This window comes from Mirounga angustirostris, unplaced genomic scaffold (genome assembly GCF_029215605.1).
Source record: "Mirounga angustirostris isolate CCGP_5_RB_7025 unplaced genomic scaffold, mMirAng1.0.hap1 SCAF_6, whole genome shotgun sequence".
NCBI lineage: Eukaryota > Metazoa > Chordata > Mammalia > Carnivora > Phocidae > Mirounga > Mirounga angustirostris.
In genome coordinates this window covers 2,626,189-2,642,457 of record NW_026991714.1, presented here as the reverse complement: position 1 = coordinate 2,642,457, position 16,269 = coordinate 2,626,189, and the positions used below count along the sequence as shown (strand labels likewise).

Below are 16,269 nucleotides of genomic sequence, written 5' to 3'. Positions count from 1 at the left end.
CAGCTGGAGGAGGGGGTGGAGGGGTGAGGGGGCACAGGGGGAACCAGGTCATTCATTCATTCATACATTCAGGGACACAGTGACTGTGAGCAAACTGCCCGAGGCCGAGGGTGGGACAGGCATTCAAAGTAGAAGCAGACATGACCCCTGCCCTCCAGAGGTTCAGGCTACAGAGGAGACTGATTCTGGGCCAGAGCATCAGCTCTCAGTGTGGGGTCACTGACCGCTCCTTAGAGGAGACGAGGTGTGAGGGCAGGACAGCAGCAGCTCCTGCAGGGCCCTGAGCCATCCAGGCTGAGGAGCCCCTGTGCAAACTCTCTTCATGCTGGAACTGCACCCAGCACGTGGCCCTGTGGGACTGCTTGGATCACAGGGTCCCCGAGCCAGCTACAGGGAAGGGGTCCCTGGACAGGAAGAAGTGGGGGAGTGGAGGACTCCTGATTTGGAAGGGCCAAGGGCAGAGGGAGGGGCCTGAGCCGAGGCTGGAAGCTGAGGACAGCAGGACCCAGCCGGGAATGCAGGCAAGCAGGTGGGTGTGAAGTATGTCCGTGAGACCAGAAACGGGCAGAGGAACCCCGAGCCCTGAATCCTGATTCACTGGCTCAGACCCCTCAGATGGCACAGACCACTGACACCCCCAACTCGCTTCTCCTGAAAACCACCCTGGACACACAGGGAATGATGGATGAGGGTGGGGAAAGGTACCTGCTGGGTGCTGCCTGGACCAGCAGGGGTGAGAGGTAGGGAGGAAGGGGAGGGACACTGAGAAAGGCAAGAGCATGTTGGATGTGCCTGCCAGAGTCCTGGAGTGTGACCAGGTAGCAGGTGGTGACATAAACGTGGAAGACAGAGGCCGGGAACCCTCACCCAGGGCTGCCTGAGCTCCCGGAGAGCCCCTCCCCTCTGGCAGGATGTACTCACTGTGGCCACAAATGTTCCCAAGGCCCCGGGTGGCAGTTTTCTGGTCCACCTGGTTGCTGACCACACAGGTGAGGCTGGAGCTGGGCTGGCTCAGGGGCAGGTTCACAGCCAGGGTCCAGGGGTTGGGGACTGGTCCTGGGGAAGGTCTCTGCTCCAGCTCCTTGGGGAGACCCTCGCTCTCCCAGGACACGATCAGGTCCTCCCTGGTTCCCGTGGTGTCACACTCCACAGTGACGTTGCACCAGCCTGGTGTGAGGGACAGAACCGTGGCCCGGATCTGGGGAAGAGGCGCGGGCTCTGGGGTGGGAGGGACAAGAGGACAGAGCTGCACGTGAGTGGAGAACATCCCAGCTCATGCTTTCTCCTGCGGTATCTCCCTGAAGCTCTGGCTTCCTCCCCCTAAGGATGGTGATTGCATTTTACAGATAACACAACACTGACCCAAAAACATAGCAAGTGCCAATAAGGAAGGGAGCCACTGAGTTCAGCTCTATGTGATTTCACTAGACTAAACAGGTCTTAAAAATCTCCCTTGATAAAATAAATGCTAGATCCACCTACCGAAACCCATTAATTCTAAGACAGTGCAGTGTCACCTAGAAGAAGGGAAAGTTGTAAAAGATTTTCCTGGTCCAGACCCTGGCCCTGCTTCTCCTGCTCGAATGGTGCCCAGGACTGCACAGTCCCTGGTGCATTAGGCCACTGGACAGCTCTGGGAGCCCAGAAACAGCCCCAGACTCCCACCAGGAGAGACCGTGGTGGGGGACACAGTGGTGGTTCCTAGAAATGGCCTCCTTGAGTGTGGTCACATCATGCCCTGAACTTGGGTCCACCCAGAAAGACAAGGGACAGGGTGACATCAGTCTTGGGAATCTCCCGGACCTGAGTCTGCAAAGGCCACTCTCTCGGGAGCAGGACGTCTCCCTGTGCAGAGGAGGGGGTGGGTGCAGGGAGAGAGAGCTGCTCACTGAGTGTCTGAGGAAGGGTTGTCTGTGACCTTCTCCTACATCTGTGGAGGTTCAGAGCTGGACCTGTGGAGTCTGAGAGTGAGCTGGCCTCGGGCTGGAGCTGAGAAGGACAAGGGGACGGGGCGGTGAGAACCACACGCGGGATTCCAGATCCTGCTAGGATGTCCTAGCAGTGTCCCCCAACCATGGCCACGTGCCGACCCTCAGAACCTGCAGGTGTCTTAGGTTCCATGGCAAAGGGAAAATGAGGCTGCGAACCAGCTGACCCTAAACGAGAGCTGGTCTGGAATCCCGGACAGGCCCTATGTAATCACAGGGTCCTCTCAAGTGGAAGGAGGCAGGAGAGGAGGTGGGAGGATGCAGCATCAGAGGGGCTCATCCCACCAGTGCCGGCTGTGAAGGGGGAGGAAGGGGCCACGAGCCAGGGGATGCGGGCGCCACTAGAAGGGGGGACGGGAACAGAAATGGATTCTCCCCGGGCCTCCAGAGAGGAGCACAGCCCTGCCGACACCTGGACCTCATGGCAGAGGCTCTGGGGTCTGACTCCTGCTCCACAGCCCAGGAGGACGCGCAGGTGGTGGTGTGGTCAGCCATGAGGGTCAGTCACCAGCCACAGCAGCACTGGACAGCTAATAGTCACACTGAGTGCCCTGAGTCCCGTGGGCACAGTGAGTGTTATGGCAAAATCCCCATCTCCCCCCATTCCCTGTTCCACTCCTGAAGCACCAAAGTGACTTATCCCTCGTGTGAGTCTCCGCTCTGCCTGCATTTGTGATGGACACACGGCATCCAATTTGAGCGGAGAAGATCATGTCTGAAGGCTGGGGTCGGGAAGGAATCCTGCAAGCGGGGTGCGTGGACACTCCCAGGGACAGAGGAAGGAGGTCAGCTATGGGACTGGGGGAGGGGCCGCCACGTACCGTAGACCCTCAGGTGGAAATCCTGGTCATGCTGTCTTCCTCTCCTGTAGGACTCTCGAGCCCGGTACCGCCCACTGTCCTCAAGGGTCAGGTTATCAATCCTCAGGGTCGTTACGTTGAGCACATGGACCCTCTTCTCGAACTTGTCCTGCAAGTTGACCCATTCTGGAACATCTCTCCCAGGAAACACGTGCAGCATGGCTATGTAGTATGACCCGGATACAATGCCCCATGAAATCTTCTCCAGCTCGACCTCTGGAGGTAATTCTGGACTTCTGATCACATGAAACCACACAGAAGCTCCTTGAGTCCCCTTCAGAGAAACAGGGATTCCAGAATCCTCAACTCCAGAAGCATGGGCTCCAGAACTCTGGGTCACAGCACTGCAGACGCCTAGGACATAGGACACAGAAAATGTGAGTGGTTTTTGCCAAGAATAAAGGAGAAAACCCTAGAACCCATCTTCTTCATGAAATCCATCCTATGTGCTCTCCTTGAGTCTTGGAAGGCAGGACGGTGCCATGAACCTGAGGCGAGGCTGGAATCCCTCCTGGTCCCCGGGGAGCATCCCTTGAACAGGTCACGTGAACTTGCTCCCCTGCACTGTCCTGAGCCCTAACAGCAAGAGCATGAATGTCAGGAGATCTGGGATCCGAAGCACGAGCACATTTTCCGTCCACACCGAGTGCATCTCTGCAGGAGGCAGTTTCTCATGGGGCTGCAGAGACCCCTCCTGCCCATAGGCCGTGCAAGCTCTGTCCCTGGACTGGGGGCCGCCCCCAGGGACTCGCCTCTAAGGAGCCGTGTGCCTCCGACGTGATGGATGGCCCTCAGGGACAGCAGGTCCTACAAGGGTGTGACAGGGTCTTGCGCTCACTCTGTCTCCTGCTCGCTCTGATGAAGCCCGCCGCCGTGTTGTGGGCAGCCCCGTGGAAAGACCCCCATGAGGAGGGACGGAGGGCAGCCTCGGCCAACAGCCAGGGAGGGGTGAGGCCTCCGTCCAGCAGACACAGGAAGAGCACCCCGCCAGCAAGTGCCCGCGGGAGCCTGGACGCACATCTCCCGGGTGACCCTTGAGCTCCCTGCAGCCCCAGTCAGACCTTAGTGTCCGTCCCAGCAGCCCCAGTCAGACCTTAGTGTCCGTCCCAGACACCCCGGGCCTGAGACCCAGCCAAGCCCCCCTGGGTCCTGACCCACTCGAGCTGGGAGCCCACACCTGGTGTGTGTCCAGGCGCTGAGGGGGCGGCTGGTTACCCCAGCAGGTGACAGCCAGGGAGAGGTGAGGCCCCAATCTGGCCCCCACAAGGTCCACTGAGTTGGGTCACTGACACGGCTAGGCTACCCCATCCCTCCTAGCATATCGGGACACTAATGTCATGAGTCCCACAGCACAGCGTTCAGTCCCTCTCCGTATTGGCCCAAACCTTGATTTTGTACTCTCATCCTCCAGAACTGTGTGAATAAAAGATTCTGTTGTTTAAGCTGCCGGGTCTATGCTGTCTTCTTTTGACAGCCCCAGGTAACTGAGGCAGGAGCCCAGCTAGCATGGCCCCCACGCCATGTGGACCGGGTGAGGGCTCCTGGGGATCCAGGCCTGGGCTCTTGGCCAGCAGGTCCCTGAGGCGTGAGCTCTGGGGTGAGACAGACCTGTGTTCAGGTTCCAGATCTGCCCTTTACCAGCTGAGAGGCCTTGGGCGATTTCCTCAACTGTCTAAGCCTCGAGGTCCCGCATGGGAAGCACGGGGACGAGAGCTGAGCGTGTCCACGGGGCTCCTGCAAGGATTAAATGTGACGACACAGGAAAATCACCCACAGTAAGTGTTTCCTTGTCGCCGTCCTCACTGTATTAGGGCCTGGGGGGGAACTGACAGGTAGCGGGATCCACCTGCCGCTTGCTCACCCGAGACCAGGGTTCCCCATGAACGTGATTCCCATTCCCTACATTTCAGCGGCTCCGTCAGATGCTGAGCGTCTAAGGATCCCAGGACAACCCACTGAAGGTGGCGGGTTGCAGAGTGTTGTCCCCGTTCCAAGGATGGGAAGGTTGTATTTCAGCCACACTCAGCAGCTTTTAAATTGTGTTAAATGTTAAGCAGATTCTGCATTCCAGTAAAGGAGGGGCGCTGGAGATGGAAATGCATCCTCTCTCCGACCTCTGAGCCCCGCTGCCCAGTTGCCCTTCCCACAGGCCTGTGCTCTTCCAGGTTCGAGTGTGTCCCTCCGGAGGGGGTCTCTGCACTGACAGGCACCTACGTGTGTCTCCACGTGCCCGACCCCACGCCGCCCGCTGCTCTGCTCCCCCCTCTTCTCTGCACGGCTCGGGCAGGGCTGCACCTGCGTCTGCACGCGGGCAAGAGTCTTGTGATCAGCTGCCCACGGCCCCACGTGGGCTCTAGTTCCTTCCACGTGTGCCGGGCAGTCAGGGTGCTCTTGTCCCTGCAAACACGGTCCCACTGAGCAGCCTGGGATTGGAGGCTCTGCACACACGGATGTCCGCACGTCACACGCGGGGGCACATCCGTCACACTCGGTGCACAGAATTCGACAGGTGCACATGCCTCACCCATGGGGGTGTACCTGTTGTAGGCGGGGCATGCGTGTCACTCACAGGGCATGTCTATCTCGTGCTGATGGACACACAGCACGTGGGAGCGTATTCTGCCTCACACACGGGGGCACATCCATCACACTCGGGTGTTCATACGTCACACACACGGGCATATACATCACACGCTGGTTCATCCACACCACACTTAGTGTATATAGGTCACACACGGTGTGTAGACACTGGGATAACCCCTGGGTGGGTCTAATGGACCAAAGGCAGGTCCATCTCAGCCTCTGACAGACCTTGCTCATCGTCCTCCCGAGAGCGACCCCCACTGCTCTCCTCCCAGTAATGCTTAGGTTTCCCACCAACACACGGTGACCGAACTTTCTGCCCTTTGCAACATTGATAAGGGAAAATAATATCACTTCGTATTGGAATGAGCATTCCTCCTGTACATGAACCCGGTCACCATGTCCCATGACTATTGATCTCCTTTTCTGGCCGCTGTGAGCTGTCGGCTCATGTCCTCTGCCCGTGATTCTGTTTTTCTTATTAGCATGTAGAGCTAGACTTGTATTAGTAAGATTAGCCTGTTTTCCAACAAAATAATATAAACAGTTTCCGGCTTGCCTTTCATCATTATCTCTGGACTATTCGCCCTGCCATTGTCCTCATGAAGTTAAACAGATGGATCATTTAAGGCTTACTGGTTTACCTCTGGCATCAAAAGATCACCCCCCACCTCAAAGTATGCTCCTAATTCTCTCTTGTTTCCTTCCAGAGCCTTCTTATTTCAGTGTTCGTGTGTGAGTCTGACACACAGGGAGTGTGCTGGGGTCAGACCGGGAGGTCAGGTGCAGCAGGGCGGTCGGTAGCCTGGACGGGAGGGTCCGGGAGGCGTGAGACCAGGTCCTCCGACCCGTGAGCGTGTGGACAGGAGCAGTCCCGTGACCTCCCTGCCTTCAGCCTTCCCTCTGGGACAGGGACATAATAGCCGTGCTGCCCTCCCAGAATGAGTGCTAGGGTTTCAGGAGAGGGAGGCCTTCCCATCCCAGTGAGCAGCTCTCACGACCACGACGGTTATTCTTGACCAAGCACACCTGGGATCAGCCCGGCCTTCCCGGACCCAGGATGGAGCCCATGTCTCTGCCCGAGCTGCCCCTCTCGGGGGCTCCTCCTGGGGTCACGGATGGGCCCCCGGGACACAGACATCCATGGTGTGACCCTATCGGTGTCCACGGGGAGCCAAAGTCCGGCCAGGGCCTTCCTGACCGAGAGGACTCTCCTGACTCTGTCCACAGCAGCTGGCTTCCGTGGCCCCTGTCCCGTCCCCCGTCACCAGGTAGCCGAGACCCCCGAGCTGCTGGGCAGAGTGGTGGAGATGGAGGGAGGACCAGCTACGCGTTCTCCCACGCACGGCTGAGAACAATGTCTACTGTGCCCTCGACTTGGTGTGGGCACGTCCCCTCTGCTCAATGGGTCGTCTTGTGATTGGAAAGTATTCTGTGCTCATCCAAAGTGATCCTACGGATCCTGGGGTTGATTCAAGTAGAAGTTCCAGGGGTGCCTCCTCCCAAAAGTCAGCACCATCAAGGATGTGCGTCCTCTCTCTATGCGGCCACAAACACGATAAACCCGTGCACACACAGGACATCTGGGTAAATCGATCGGGGTTCCTGGTGGCCCGTAAAGGGCTGGACTTTGACTCTTCCTGTGACCGGGCTTCCTCATAAATTCATGCACAGAACAACAGTGTCCTGTCACACCCGGGTCCCCACCCCAGTCCAGGCGGCCAGGGCTCATCTCCTGTGGAAATGTGCAGAGTCTGGTGCACACAGGATCCTAACCCCGAGTCAGAGAAGCAGGCTTGTTCCAACAGGGGGGCTGTGCCTAGGGCTCCCCGAGGGATAGCGGTTCCGTCCACAGGGCGGCACCTGCCCGCCGGCTGCTCCCCAGGAATTCTGAGCCCACCCCGTCCCTCTCAGTGCCGCCCCCCGTGGGTCAGAGGGGTCCGCCCCAGGGGGACAGGGAGACAGAAGCTGGCGGTGCTGGTGACCACAGGCAGCACCTGCGCGGCTCCTGCCAGGCGGTTCGTGCCCAGCTTCTCAGCGGCTCCTGCTGCACCTCGCTGTCCTGAGCGGGCCGTGCCGACCGGGGTCCACACACTGGGGCGGGAGCCAGGGTCCTGCAGCCGGTGCTCTGCAGACCCCGCTCAGGGGCAGAGACAGAGACGGCAGAGGCCAGAGGATTGCCGGGGGCCTCGAAGAGAGCATCCCCTCCCTCCTTGGAGGGCTGAGGCTGGGACCACAGAAAGGCCTGGGCTCTGGGTTCTGAAGGGGCCCCAAGCAGGCTCCCAGCTGTCAGTCCCTGTCAGGACGCAGGACGAGCACAGGACGGGAGGAAGACACAGAGCAGAGGTCTTGGGGAAGCGACAGGCCAGTCCCGTCTGGGGGGAGACTCCCAGTCCCAGAATGTCACAGCTGGAGGGTCTTCGAGGGGACCTTTCACAGAGGATGGGCTCCCTCGGGGGGGAACTTGTCCCGGGTCACACTGGGCAGAGCCGGACCTGGAGCCGGCTTCCCTCTCCCCCAGCCCAGTGCCTCCCCTGCAGGGAGCTGCCCTACAGCCCTCCCCTGCCCTCCCCCTGCCCAGGGCTCCTCCCTCCCAGCACTGCTGTCTGGTCATTGGGGTCTGAGCAGTTCTGGGTCTCACCCCCCAGCTTTTGTGCCGGGAGAGGGGACTGCAGTACTCAGTGGGCTTTGGTAGGGCAGGGACGTGGGGTAGCTGCGGGTTAACCAGCACCTGCTGGAAAGGGGGGAACCCGGGAGAGAGGAGGCTCAGCCCTCAGGCTGCCGGGGAGGAACTGCCCAGAAGCTGGACGAGAGCATGAGCTTGAGGAAGCTGGACGCCCACGCAGGACGGGAGGAAGGCCCGAGAGCTCTCAGATCTGCAGAAGGTGCTGATCCCAAAGAGGGTCAGAGGGTCAGGGGCGGGGCGGCAGTGAGCAAGAGAGTCAGAGATTATTTAAATAAGATGAAATTTAGCCTTGAACCACTAACAATATTTTGTCCATTTTTTTCTCTTTACCTTCTTTCTTTCCTTCCCTCCTTCCTTCCTTCCTTCCTTCCCTCTTTCCTTCCTTCCATCCTTCCTTTCCTTCCTTCCTTCGTTCTTTCCTTCCTTCGTTTCTTTCTTTTCTATTGTTCTCAGTCTTACAACCCAGACATTTATGGAGGAAATTCATTGTAATTTCTCATATTTCTCTTGTTCAATAAAATTGAAAAAAGAAAGCCCACGTGTCACTGACAAGGAGTTACCTCATTAAAAGGGTCTTTCAAAGTTCATTATCTAATGACTTATCTCCCTGTTTACAAATGTCCTGTGATTCCAGAAATTTCCTAGAATCCCTGCAGCTCACGGAGGAGCTGGTGTGCTCAAACCAAACATTACAGACAATAAAAGCTTTCCAAGGTGTCCGCAGAATTCACGATTCTGGAGATCACAGTATTTTCTTCTTTGTTCTTTAACTTGTTACACATAAGCAGCTGGTCTAAGATGAAGTAAGAACTGGAAAATGGGGCCCTTGTTAAAACAGTCATTCAGTTCTCTCTTTGTGTCCCTTCTGCTTCCCTCCCGTTTCCCCCTCCCCGTCAGTCCCACCGGGAGCCCCATCATCAGTCTCCTGTTCCGGGCTCACCCTTACACACGCAGGTGGGCGCAGACCCTTGAATTCTGGAGGCTCCTTTCCTTCCGTTGCAAACAAAATGTCACTGGATTCAGGCTCTCATCTTGCCAAGGAGCCAGACTAGAGTGGCTTCCTCAGCTCAGACGGGGGCTCTGGGCAGGCCCTCCTGCACACAGCACCTGCAGAGGCTGCCCGGTCCCCTGGGTATGGCAGGCGGGGATGCCCATCCCCACCGCTGGGTCCCCCGCAGCCCCTCCTATCTCTCCTCCATCCCTCTCCCCAAGAGGCTCTGGGCTCTCCTGGCCTCACCCCCCTGGGAGGGGTTCCCTTCATGCAGCCGGGCAGCCAGGGCTCAGGGTTCCCAACCTGGCCTCTGCCAAAAGCTCCCTGTGTTCCTTCCATTCACCCCGGGGGCTCTAAACCAAATGCACTGCGTGTGCTCAGTCATCATGGAGCTGAGTTCTCTGGTTCTTCAGCAAAGCCCTCAGACAGCCCAGGAGCTCCTGCCTCCCTGCCCACCCGGCGGCCCCCCTCCCAGGGAGCCCGGGCCACTCACTGAGGAGGAGGCTGGTGAATCCCAGGAGCCAGGAGGCCCCGCATAGGTGGGGGTCTTCTGAGCAGGTGCCCATGGCCGGCTGTCTCCCTGCTGGCTCGGCCTGGACCTATGAGGTTGCAGAGGAAATACCACAACTCAGAGTCTACAAAAGAGGAAAAGCAACACTCAGAAGAGCCCTTAGGGTCTTCCGCACCCCAAGGGCGGGGCTAACTGTTAGTTCGGGGACCTCACTGTCCAGTGTAGAGTAGGCCATTCCCATCTCTCTTGTTATCTCAGCACCTGCAGTGGGGCCTCAGGAGATAATTGCAGAATAAATGGAGGAACAGCCGCCCCCCAGGAAGCCCGGTGCCGGAGAGGTCCCGTCCCTGTGCTCACAACCAGTTTGGTGGTCTCCCCTCCCCAGCCTGCACCCCTAGGGCCCCCGACCTGTGTCTCTGGGTTCCCACTCAGCCCAGGACCCCTGCTCACCAGGACCAGCCGATGGCCACGCACAGAGTCCCAGCCTAGAGCCAAGGACGCGGGGTCTCTCCTGCTTTGGGCCTGTCCTCTGTCTTTACACCATTTCACGAGTCACATTTCCTTTCTGATTTTCTAGGAACTTCAGTGTCAGATGTGTAAGTGAGAAGCTGGGAGCCCGAGAACAAAGCCCTCCCAGGAAGTGTGCACCTCCGCACCCCAATGCACACGTGGGGGTGTCCCTACTGCAGGTCCCCAGGGCTCTGTCTGCAGCCGAGGGCCGGCCCTGCCCCCCCCCACAGGACGAGCCCCCCCCAGGAGCAGCACCTCAGCTCCCCTTCCCTGTGAGGCTCCGCCAGCCCTGGGCCCGCGCTCACACACAGGCAGGGGTGGAGAGGGACACGCGGCTCTGGCCACAGGCTCGGCGGCCTCAGACTCACGGCACTTACAGACGGCCAGGCTGGCCTCTTCTTCCCAGATGGGTTCCCACAACCTCTGAGAACCGTGGCCTCCCGTGCACCCCAGGGGAGCAGCTCCATCACTAACCCCGGCTGGTGCCCCTTTCCCTGCCCCCTGGGCTCTCCCTCAGCTGCTCAGACCCTCAGATCCTGAGGCTGGATCCCAGGACTGGCCCGCGGCCCCGCACTCAAGGTGGTCAGCCTGTTGGCTGTTAAACCCACTTTATGGATGTGAGACCTGAGTCCTGAGGGTTTGGACCACCTGCCAGAGGTCACCCAGCAGAGCAGGAGTCAGGGTCTGGACCCCTAACAAGGAACTCTGAGAAATCCAGCATCGCCGCCACTGTCCCATCCCACTGTTGGCCTCCAGCAAGTCACCGCTTCCCGTCTGGGCTCCCCCAAACTGCTCAGTGTCCCTCAGACCAGAGAGCACTCAAACTCCCCTTGTTCCCCTGCTCCCAGCCAGTGATGGGGGATCCCTTCCATGGGCCGTCCCTGAGCCTTGGGTAGAGAAGCCCCTCGGATGGAGTTCTAATCTGGGCAGCCCATGCCCTGGTCCCTTCAGGGTGATGGGGACCACATCAGCTATGCCCCTGTCCCTGTCCCCACAGCCCTGGGCGAGCCCTCTCAGGGTGAGAACTGTTTGCTTGTGGAAACCACAGCTTGGGGTGGGGCGCAGGGGCCCAGTAGGGAGCCCCCAGCAGCTGCAGGCCGGGGACCCCGGAGGGTCAGCCAGCCCACATGCCATGCTGGGGCAGCCCCTGGGACTTTTTACAACTCTAGGCCACTGGTCTTTCCAGACCCCAGTCCACTGTAGTCCTTGAGAAGCCACACTGAGGGGGAGGGAGGACAAGCGTGACCCAGGGCAGCCTCTCTCCTGTCTCACACCCCCAGGCGGAGGATAGGAGGCCTGTGGTTGCTTCTCTGCAGCCTCTGAGGTCCACAGCAGCCCTTTGCCGACCACAGCCGCCCACCAGCCCTACACTTGCTGCGTCACACACGGCCAGATGCTCCAGCCCAGCTCAGGGTGGGGGCTGCTTCTCCCACTCTTGGACACTTCTGGAAACTTCCATCCTGCCTGGACACAGCTCCCTGGTGGGCAGACAGCTCATGACCCTGAGCCCAAGGACATGCACTGGGCAGTGTGGCTTTTGTGCTGACACTGGGCTTCGGACTGGACACCCTCCTGGAGATGCAGAGACTCCGTCTGCAGCCGGGGGAGCGCAGGCTCTGGGACCAGACACAGTGAGGCTGAGTCCCCTCTTCCCCACACCTTCCCTGCGTGTCCCTGGACACAGGGCTGGATGGCCCCGAGCCCCCGAGCTCTCAGCACAGTGGGGATGGGCAGCTGCTGCAGGAGTCGCTGGGCGAGTCCCCGGGTCTGTGCGGGGCCAGTGAGCTCACCCAGGCTGCAGGGGACTCCTGTTTGCTCCCGAATGCCCTTGCAGGCACCACCACCCTCTATAGTGCCCAGGCCCAGATCCTGGGGCCACCTCGGACCTCCCCTCCTCACGTACCCCACATCTGACCCATCAGCAGGCCTGTTGACTCCAAAGTATTTCCCGAATCCCCCACGTCCCACCCCCTCCACCGTGTCTCCATTCTACCCGTGAAGAACCTGGAGCTCCTCTCACTCAACTGTCCAGGGCGGTGAAGCCAGGAGGGGGCAGAGCCACACTGGAAGCCTAGCGCTTTGGCTCCAGATCCCTCGCTTCTGAGTAGAGGCCAAGCCACCAGCAGCCCCTCCGCCGGGTCCTCTCCCAGGCTCCCCCCTCACCGCATGGCCCTGCACTGTGTTCCCCACACACAGCCACAGGGGCCTCTCTGCCGGCCTCACGTCCTGCCCCTGCACCGCTCAGCATGCTCTGCTGACCCCCCATCCCACCTAGGAAGATCCCGGGGCTCCCGGGGGCTCGGGCCGCCTCCCCCACCCCTCTCCTGGCTGCTCCCGTCTCTCCCCTGCAGCCCGAGCCCATGGCTGCTTCTCCAGCAGTGCGGGCACCTCCCAGCTCGGGGCCTCAGCTCACATCACCTCTGCCTGCGACGTCCTTCCATGCACCTCCACGGCTCCCGCTCACCCCGACTCAGCCTCTGCCACCTCCCCAGAGAGACCCTTCTGGAACACCAGCTCCCCTGCCTGAGTCTGCTTCCTGTGTTCCTCCCCTGCCCCCCCCCAACCTCGTATCTCCTCAGTCACTTGCTCATTTCCAGTGTCCCCCCCAAAATACAAGTTCTTGAAGGCTGGGGATTAATTTTGTTCACTTGTGTACCCCCAGCACTGAGCACAATAGTAAGCACTCCATAAACAGGCTATGGAGGTGGGATCGCCTAGTGGTTAAAGCTCAGATTCTAGAGGCAGACCTCCTATCTGGCCTCAAATCCCAGCTCTGCCCCTTACTGGCTTCTTGATCTCGGAAATCCTAGCAAGAGGCACTTTGTTTTCATCATCTATAAGATTGAGATATCTATAGTATCTGTTGGATGAATTAGTAGTTATATCATCACACCCTAGAAAGGTGACTAGCTCATAATACATGCTGACTAGTTGAGCTATTTATAGAATTATAGATTATAAATACAATTGATTTAACCATAAGCATGCCGTATACATATTAGTTGGAGGGAGGAAGGTGAGGGAGAGCCATGGAAGAGAGGAAAATCCTCATCTTTCATGATGGAAAGGACGTGCTGCCTCAAACTGGTCTGAGAATAGTAATACAAGAACATTATTCTGAAAAAGAACATTTTTTAGAAACACGGAAGTAAATGCCATAGAAATCTTTAGGAATTAAAAGTGATTGTCCTTGCAGAGGACTGATGGCTCCTGCTGGTCAAGAACCCTTGGGCTCAGTTTCCTCACCGTGGACATTTCTGAGATCAGGATACATGTTCGCATTGATGTTACTTAGTGGTACATAAAGTACTGGTGTATCCGCATGATCCATACAATGTAGCTTCAATAAGACACAGTAGCCACTGTGAACTGTGAGAAAGTAGGACAGACTCCCCTGGAGCAGAGGGGCTGTGGGAAACACAGGTGGAAGGGAGACTTTCATTCTGGAAACATTTGCTCCAATTTTCAATCATACGTGTACAACATGAGCTTCGTCATCAGGAGCTCCCTGCCCGAGAGAACATAGAACAATTTATTTCCTCTGTGTCGTTAATTTTTTAAAATTTAAGCTCACAAACTTCAGACTGCTTTTTGTTAAAGTAGGTTCTAAGCCCAATGGCTTGAACTCACCACCCCCAGATCTAGAATTGCCTGCTCTTCTGACTGAGCCAGCCAGAAGCCCCAAGACTACCTTTTAAATTAGGTATTACTTGTTGAGTACTTAATGCTAATTACCGATTCATGTTGTTTTTCATTTAATCCTGTGAACAGCTTGATGAGCTCGGTCCCATCAGCATTCTCAGTGGGCCCAGCAGAAATCAGAGGCACAGAGAAGCTGGGTGACTTGCCCAGGGTCACACAGCCTGGACAGGAAGTCAGGCAGGAGGCGCAGCTCTAAGCGCTCCAGGGGGAGACCAGGCGGGAAGTGCCCTCAGGGTCCCCAGGACCCCTCCCTCCTCTCAGAGTTTATCCACCTTGTTGTCTCCTTCTCCCCCAAGTATCTCCTAGGTTGGGCTCCTAATCCCTGACTCCCGGCTGCACATTTAGGTCTATACCGCCGGCCGCTGTCCACCTGCCAGCCCGTCCCAGTCTCTCTGGCGCTGACCACCCCGACCTGCCCCTGTAGGGGGTGTGGGAGCAAAGAGAGAGGCTCCACGGCCCCGCCCCCCTGGGCACCACCTCTGCTCCCAGGCCTCCCTGAGCAGCCTCCCTCCAGGCCCTGAGCGCAGGCCCCAGCGCCACCTGGCGGCCGAGGGCCGAACCGCCGCTAGAGACTTGCTGCAAAGAAGCCTTCCCACCTCAGCTCACCTGCACACACAGGTCAGGAGCACCTACTGTGTGCAGCGCGGGGGAAGCAGAGACAGGAAGCTAAGTCGTTGTCCTAGCTCAGCCCACAGGCCAGCGGGAGGCAGAAGCACAGATCCTTTCAGGGGAGGGGGTAGGATCCTCCATGCAGAGGCTCCGGAGCATTTTCTTTCATCCAGGGAACAAGAGCAGCTCAGGGCGACAGAGAAACACAGCAGGAAGGAGGCTCGGAGGAGGCGTGCAGGGTGACCCGTCGGGGGGCTGGGTGCACGCGGCCACCAGGAAGGGAAGGAGCTGCAGGCGGGGGCAGACAGTGGCTCAGGCCCTGTGGCCGGGTCTCTGCTCCTGACGGAGGCCCGGGCAGCTGCAAGCAGGGCGGGCTGCTCCCCGCTGCGGGAGTCCTGCTCCGGAGTCTGCAGGAGCGAGTTCCGAGGGGGTCAGCAGCTGGCCAGGAATGGCCTTGAAGTTCACTTCAGACGAGAAAACAGGCTCCTCTTGCTTGGAAGTTCACAGTAGTGGCAGCCTGGTGGGAAGGACGGACAGGGAGGGGGTGAGCCCGGTCTGTCCTCACACGCCTCCAGGGGGTCAGGGATGGGGGTGCTCCGCTTGGGGGAGGGGAGCAAACAGGGCAGAGGAGGGAGAACCCAGCACCTCACGGCCCCGTCCAGCCCTCTGATTCCGGCCAGAGGGTCCCTGTGGGGTGGGGATGGTGACTCACATGGCCAAGCCCTAAGAGGATGGTCTCTGAGGACAGGCGCCTGAAGACCCGGGTGAGAGCAGGACTGAGCTGCAGCCAGGTCCTGGTCCGCCATCCAGTGAGAACAAGCCCAGAGGGGAGAGGGGAGAAGCCAGGACAGCCCACATGGGGGAGGCAGAGCCCGGGCACGCTGACCGGGGTTAAGGCCAGGAGAGCTCGGCCACCGGGATGCCAGGATCGTGGGCAGAGCCGTGTCCCAGGCCACGTGAGCATCATGAACATGCACAGCAGCCCCAGGACCAACACCCCCTCCTCCCAGACTGTGGGTCCCAGACCGGCTGGCGGGGAGTCTGGGGTCTCCATAGGAAATCCAGGCCCCGGAGGCCAAGGACAGACTTTCCATCTTGTGTCCTCAGACGTCACTCGGGCCCTTCAGGTAGTGGGTGCAGAATGCACGTTTGCTGGACGTGAGGACGACTCTGCTTCCAGAAGCTTTGGGGTGGAATTGGGATAATTCTCCTCTGGACACCAAGCTCAGATGTGGGTTACTCTCCATACCTGAAACAACCTAGGATTCCTCCCACGGGCATCACCAAAGATGAAGGGCCTTAGGCTCCCTCTAGACTTTTCCCCGGAAGGTGTTCTAGGCTCCAGGCCCAGCCCAGAGCCCTGCCTGCTTGAACTCTGCTCCTCGGCCGCCAGCCGCCCAGTTCCCAGAGGTCCTGCCAGAGAAAGCTGCCTGCTCCCACCACCCCTGACCTACCCCAGTGAGCACCTGCTTCACCCCCGCCCAAGCATGCCCAGACCCAGGACCCGCTGCGGAAGGGCAGGGACCTCACAGTCCTGGGTGCTGGGCTCAGAGTTCAGCTTCTTCGTGGATGTGGGCATTTCCCAGAGTAGGCGATGATTCAGATGCTAACTTGGCAGGAGCTCCATAGAGCCTTTGTTCCAAAAAACAAAGAAGGAATCTGAATCCTATGGTCATACGTGTTGTGAATCTCAGATTAAAGCATTAAACTGAAGATTCCTCTGGAGAAGGGAGTGTGAATATCTCAGAAGGGACCTGGTCTGTAGCCTTTCCATATTTATCTCACCTTTGCCCCCACCCCCACTGTTGAGGAGCATCTCTCACAGCTGA

The 16,269-nt window shown here is 58.7% G+C and overlaps 1 protein-coding gene across 1 annotated transcript; it reads right to left on the bottom strand.

Moving 5' to 3' along the window:
• Positions 1–332: 332 nt before the first annotated feature.
• LOC135364630 (uncharacterized) lies at positions 333–3,192 on the bottom strand. The gene is made up of 2 exons (XM_064593513.1): positions 2,810–3,192; positions 333–1,218 (listed from the first exon to the last, which is right to left on the bottom strand). Exons 1-2 carry the CDS (start codon positions 3,006–3,008, stop codon positions 368–370), a joined length of 1,050 nt encoding a protein of 349 aa, XP_064449583.1. The 5' UTR covers positions 3,009–3,192; the 3' UTR covers positions 333–367.
• Between the last annotated feature and the right edge of the window lie 13,077 nt (positions 3,193–16,269).

What these genes read in the sequence shown, in the direction of transcription:
- LOC135364630 (XM_064593513.1), bottom strand. Translation starts at nt 3,008, where the DNA reads ATGCTGCACGTGTTTCCTGGGAGAGATGTTCCAGAATGGGTCAACTTG. An exon ending in TTTCCACCTGAGGGTCTACG is followed by an intron (nt 1,219 to 2,809) that starts GTACGTGGCGGC and finishes CTCCCACCCCAG; the next exon opens with AGCCCGCGCCTCTTCCCCAG.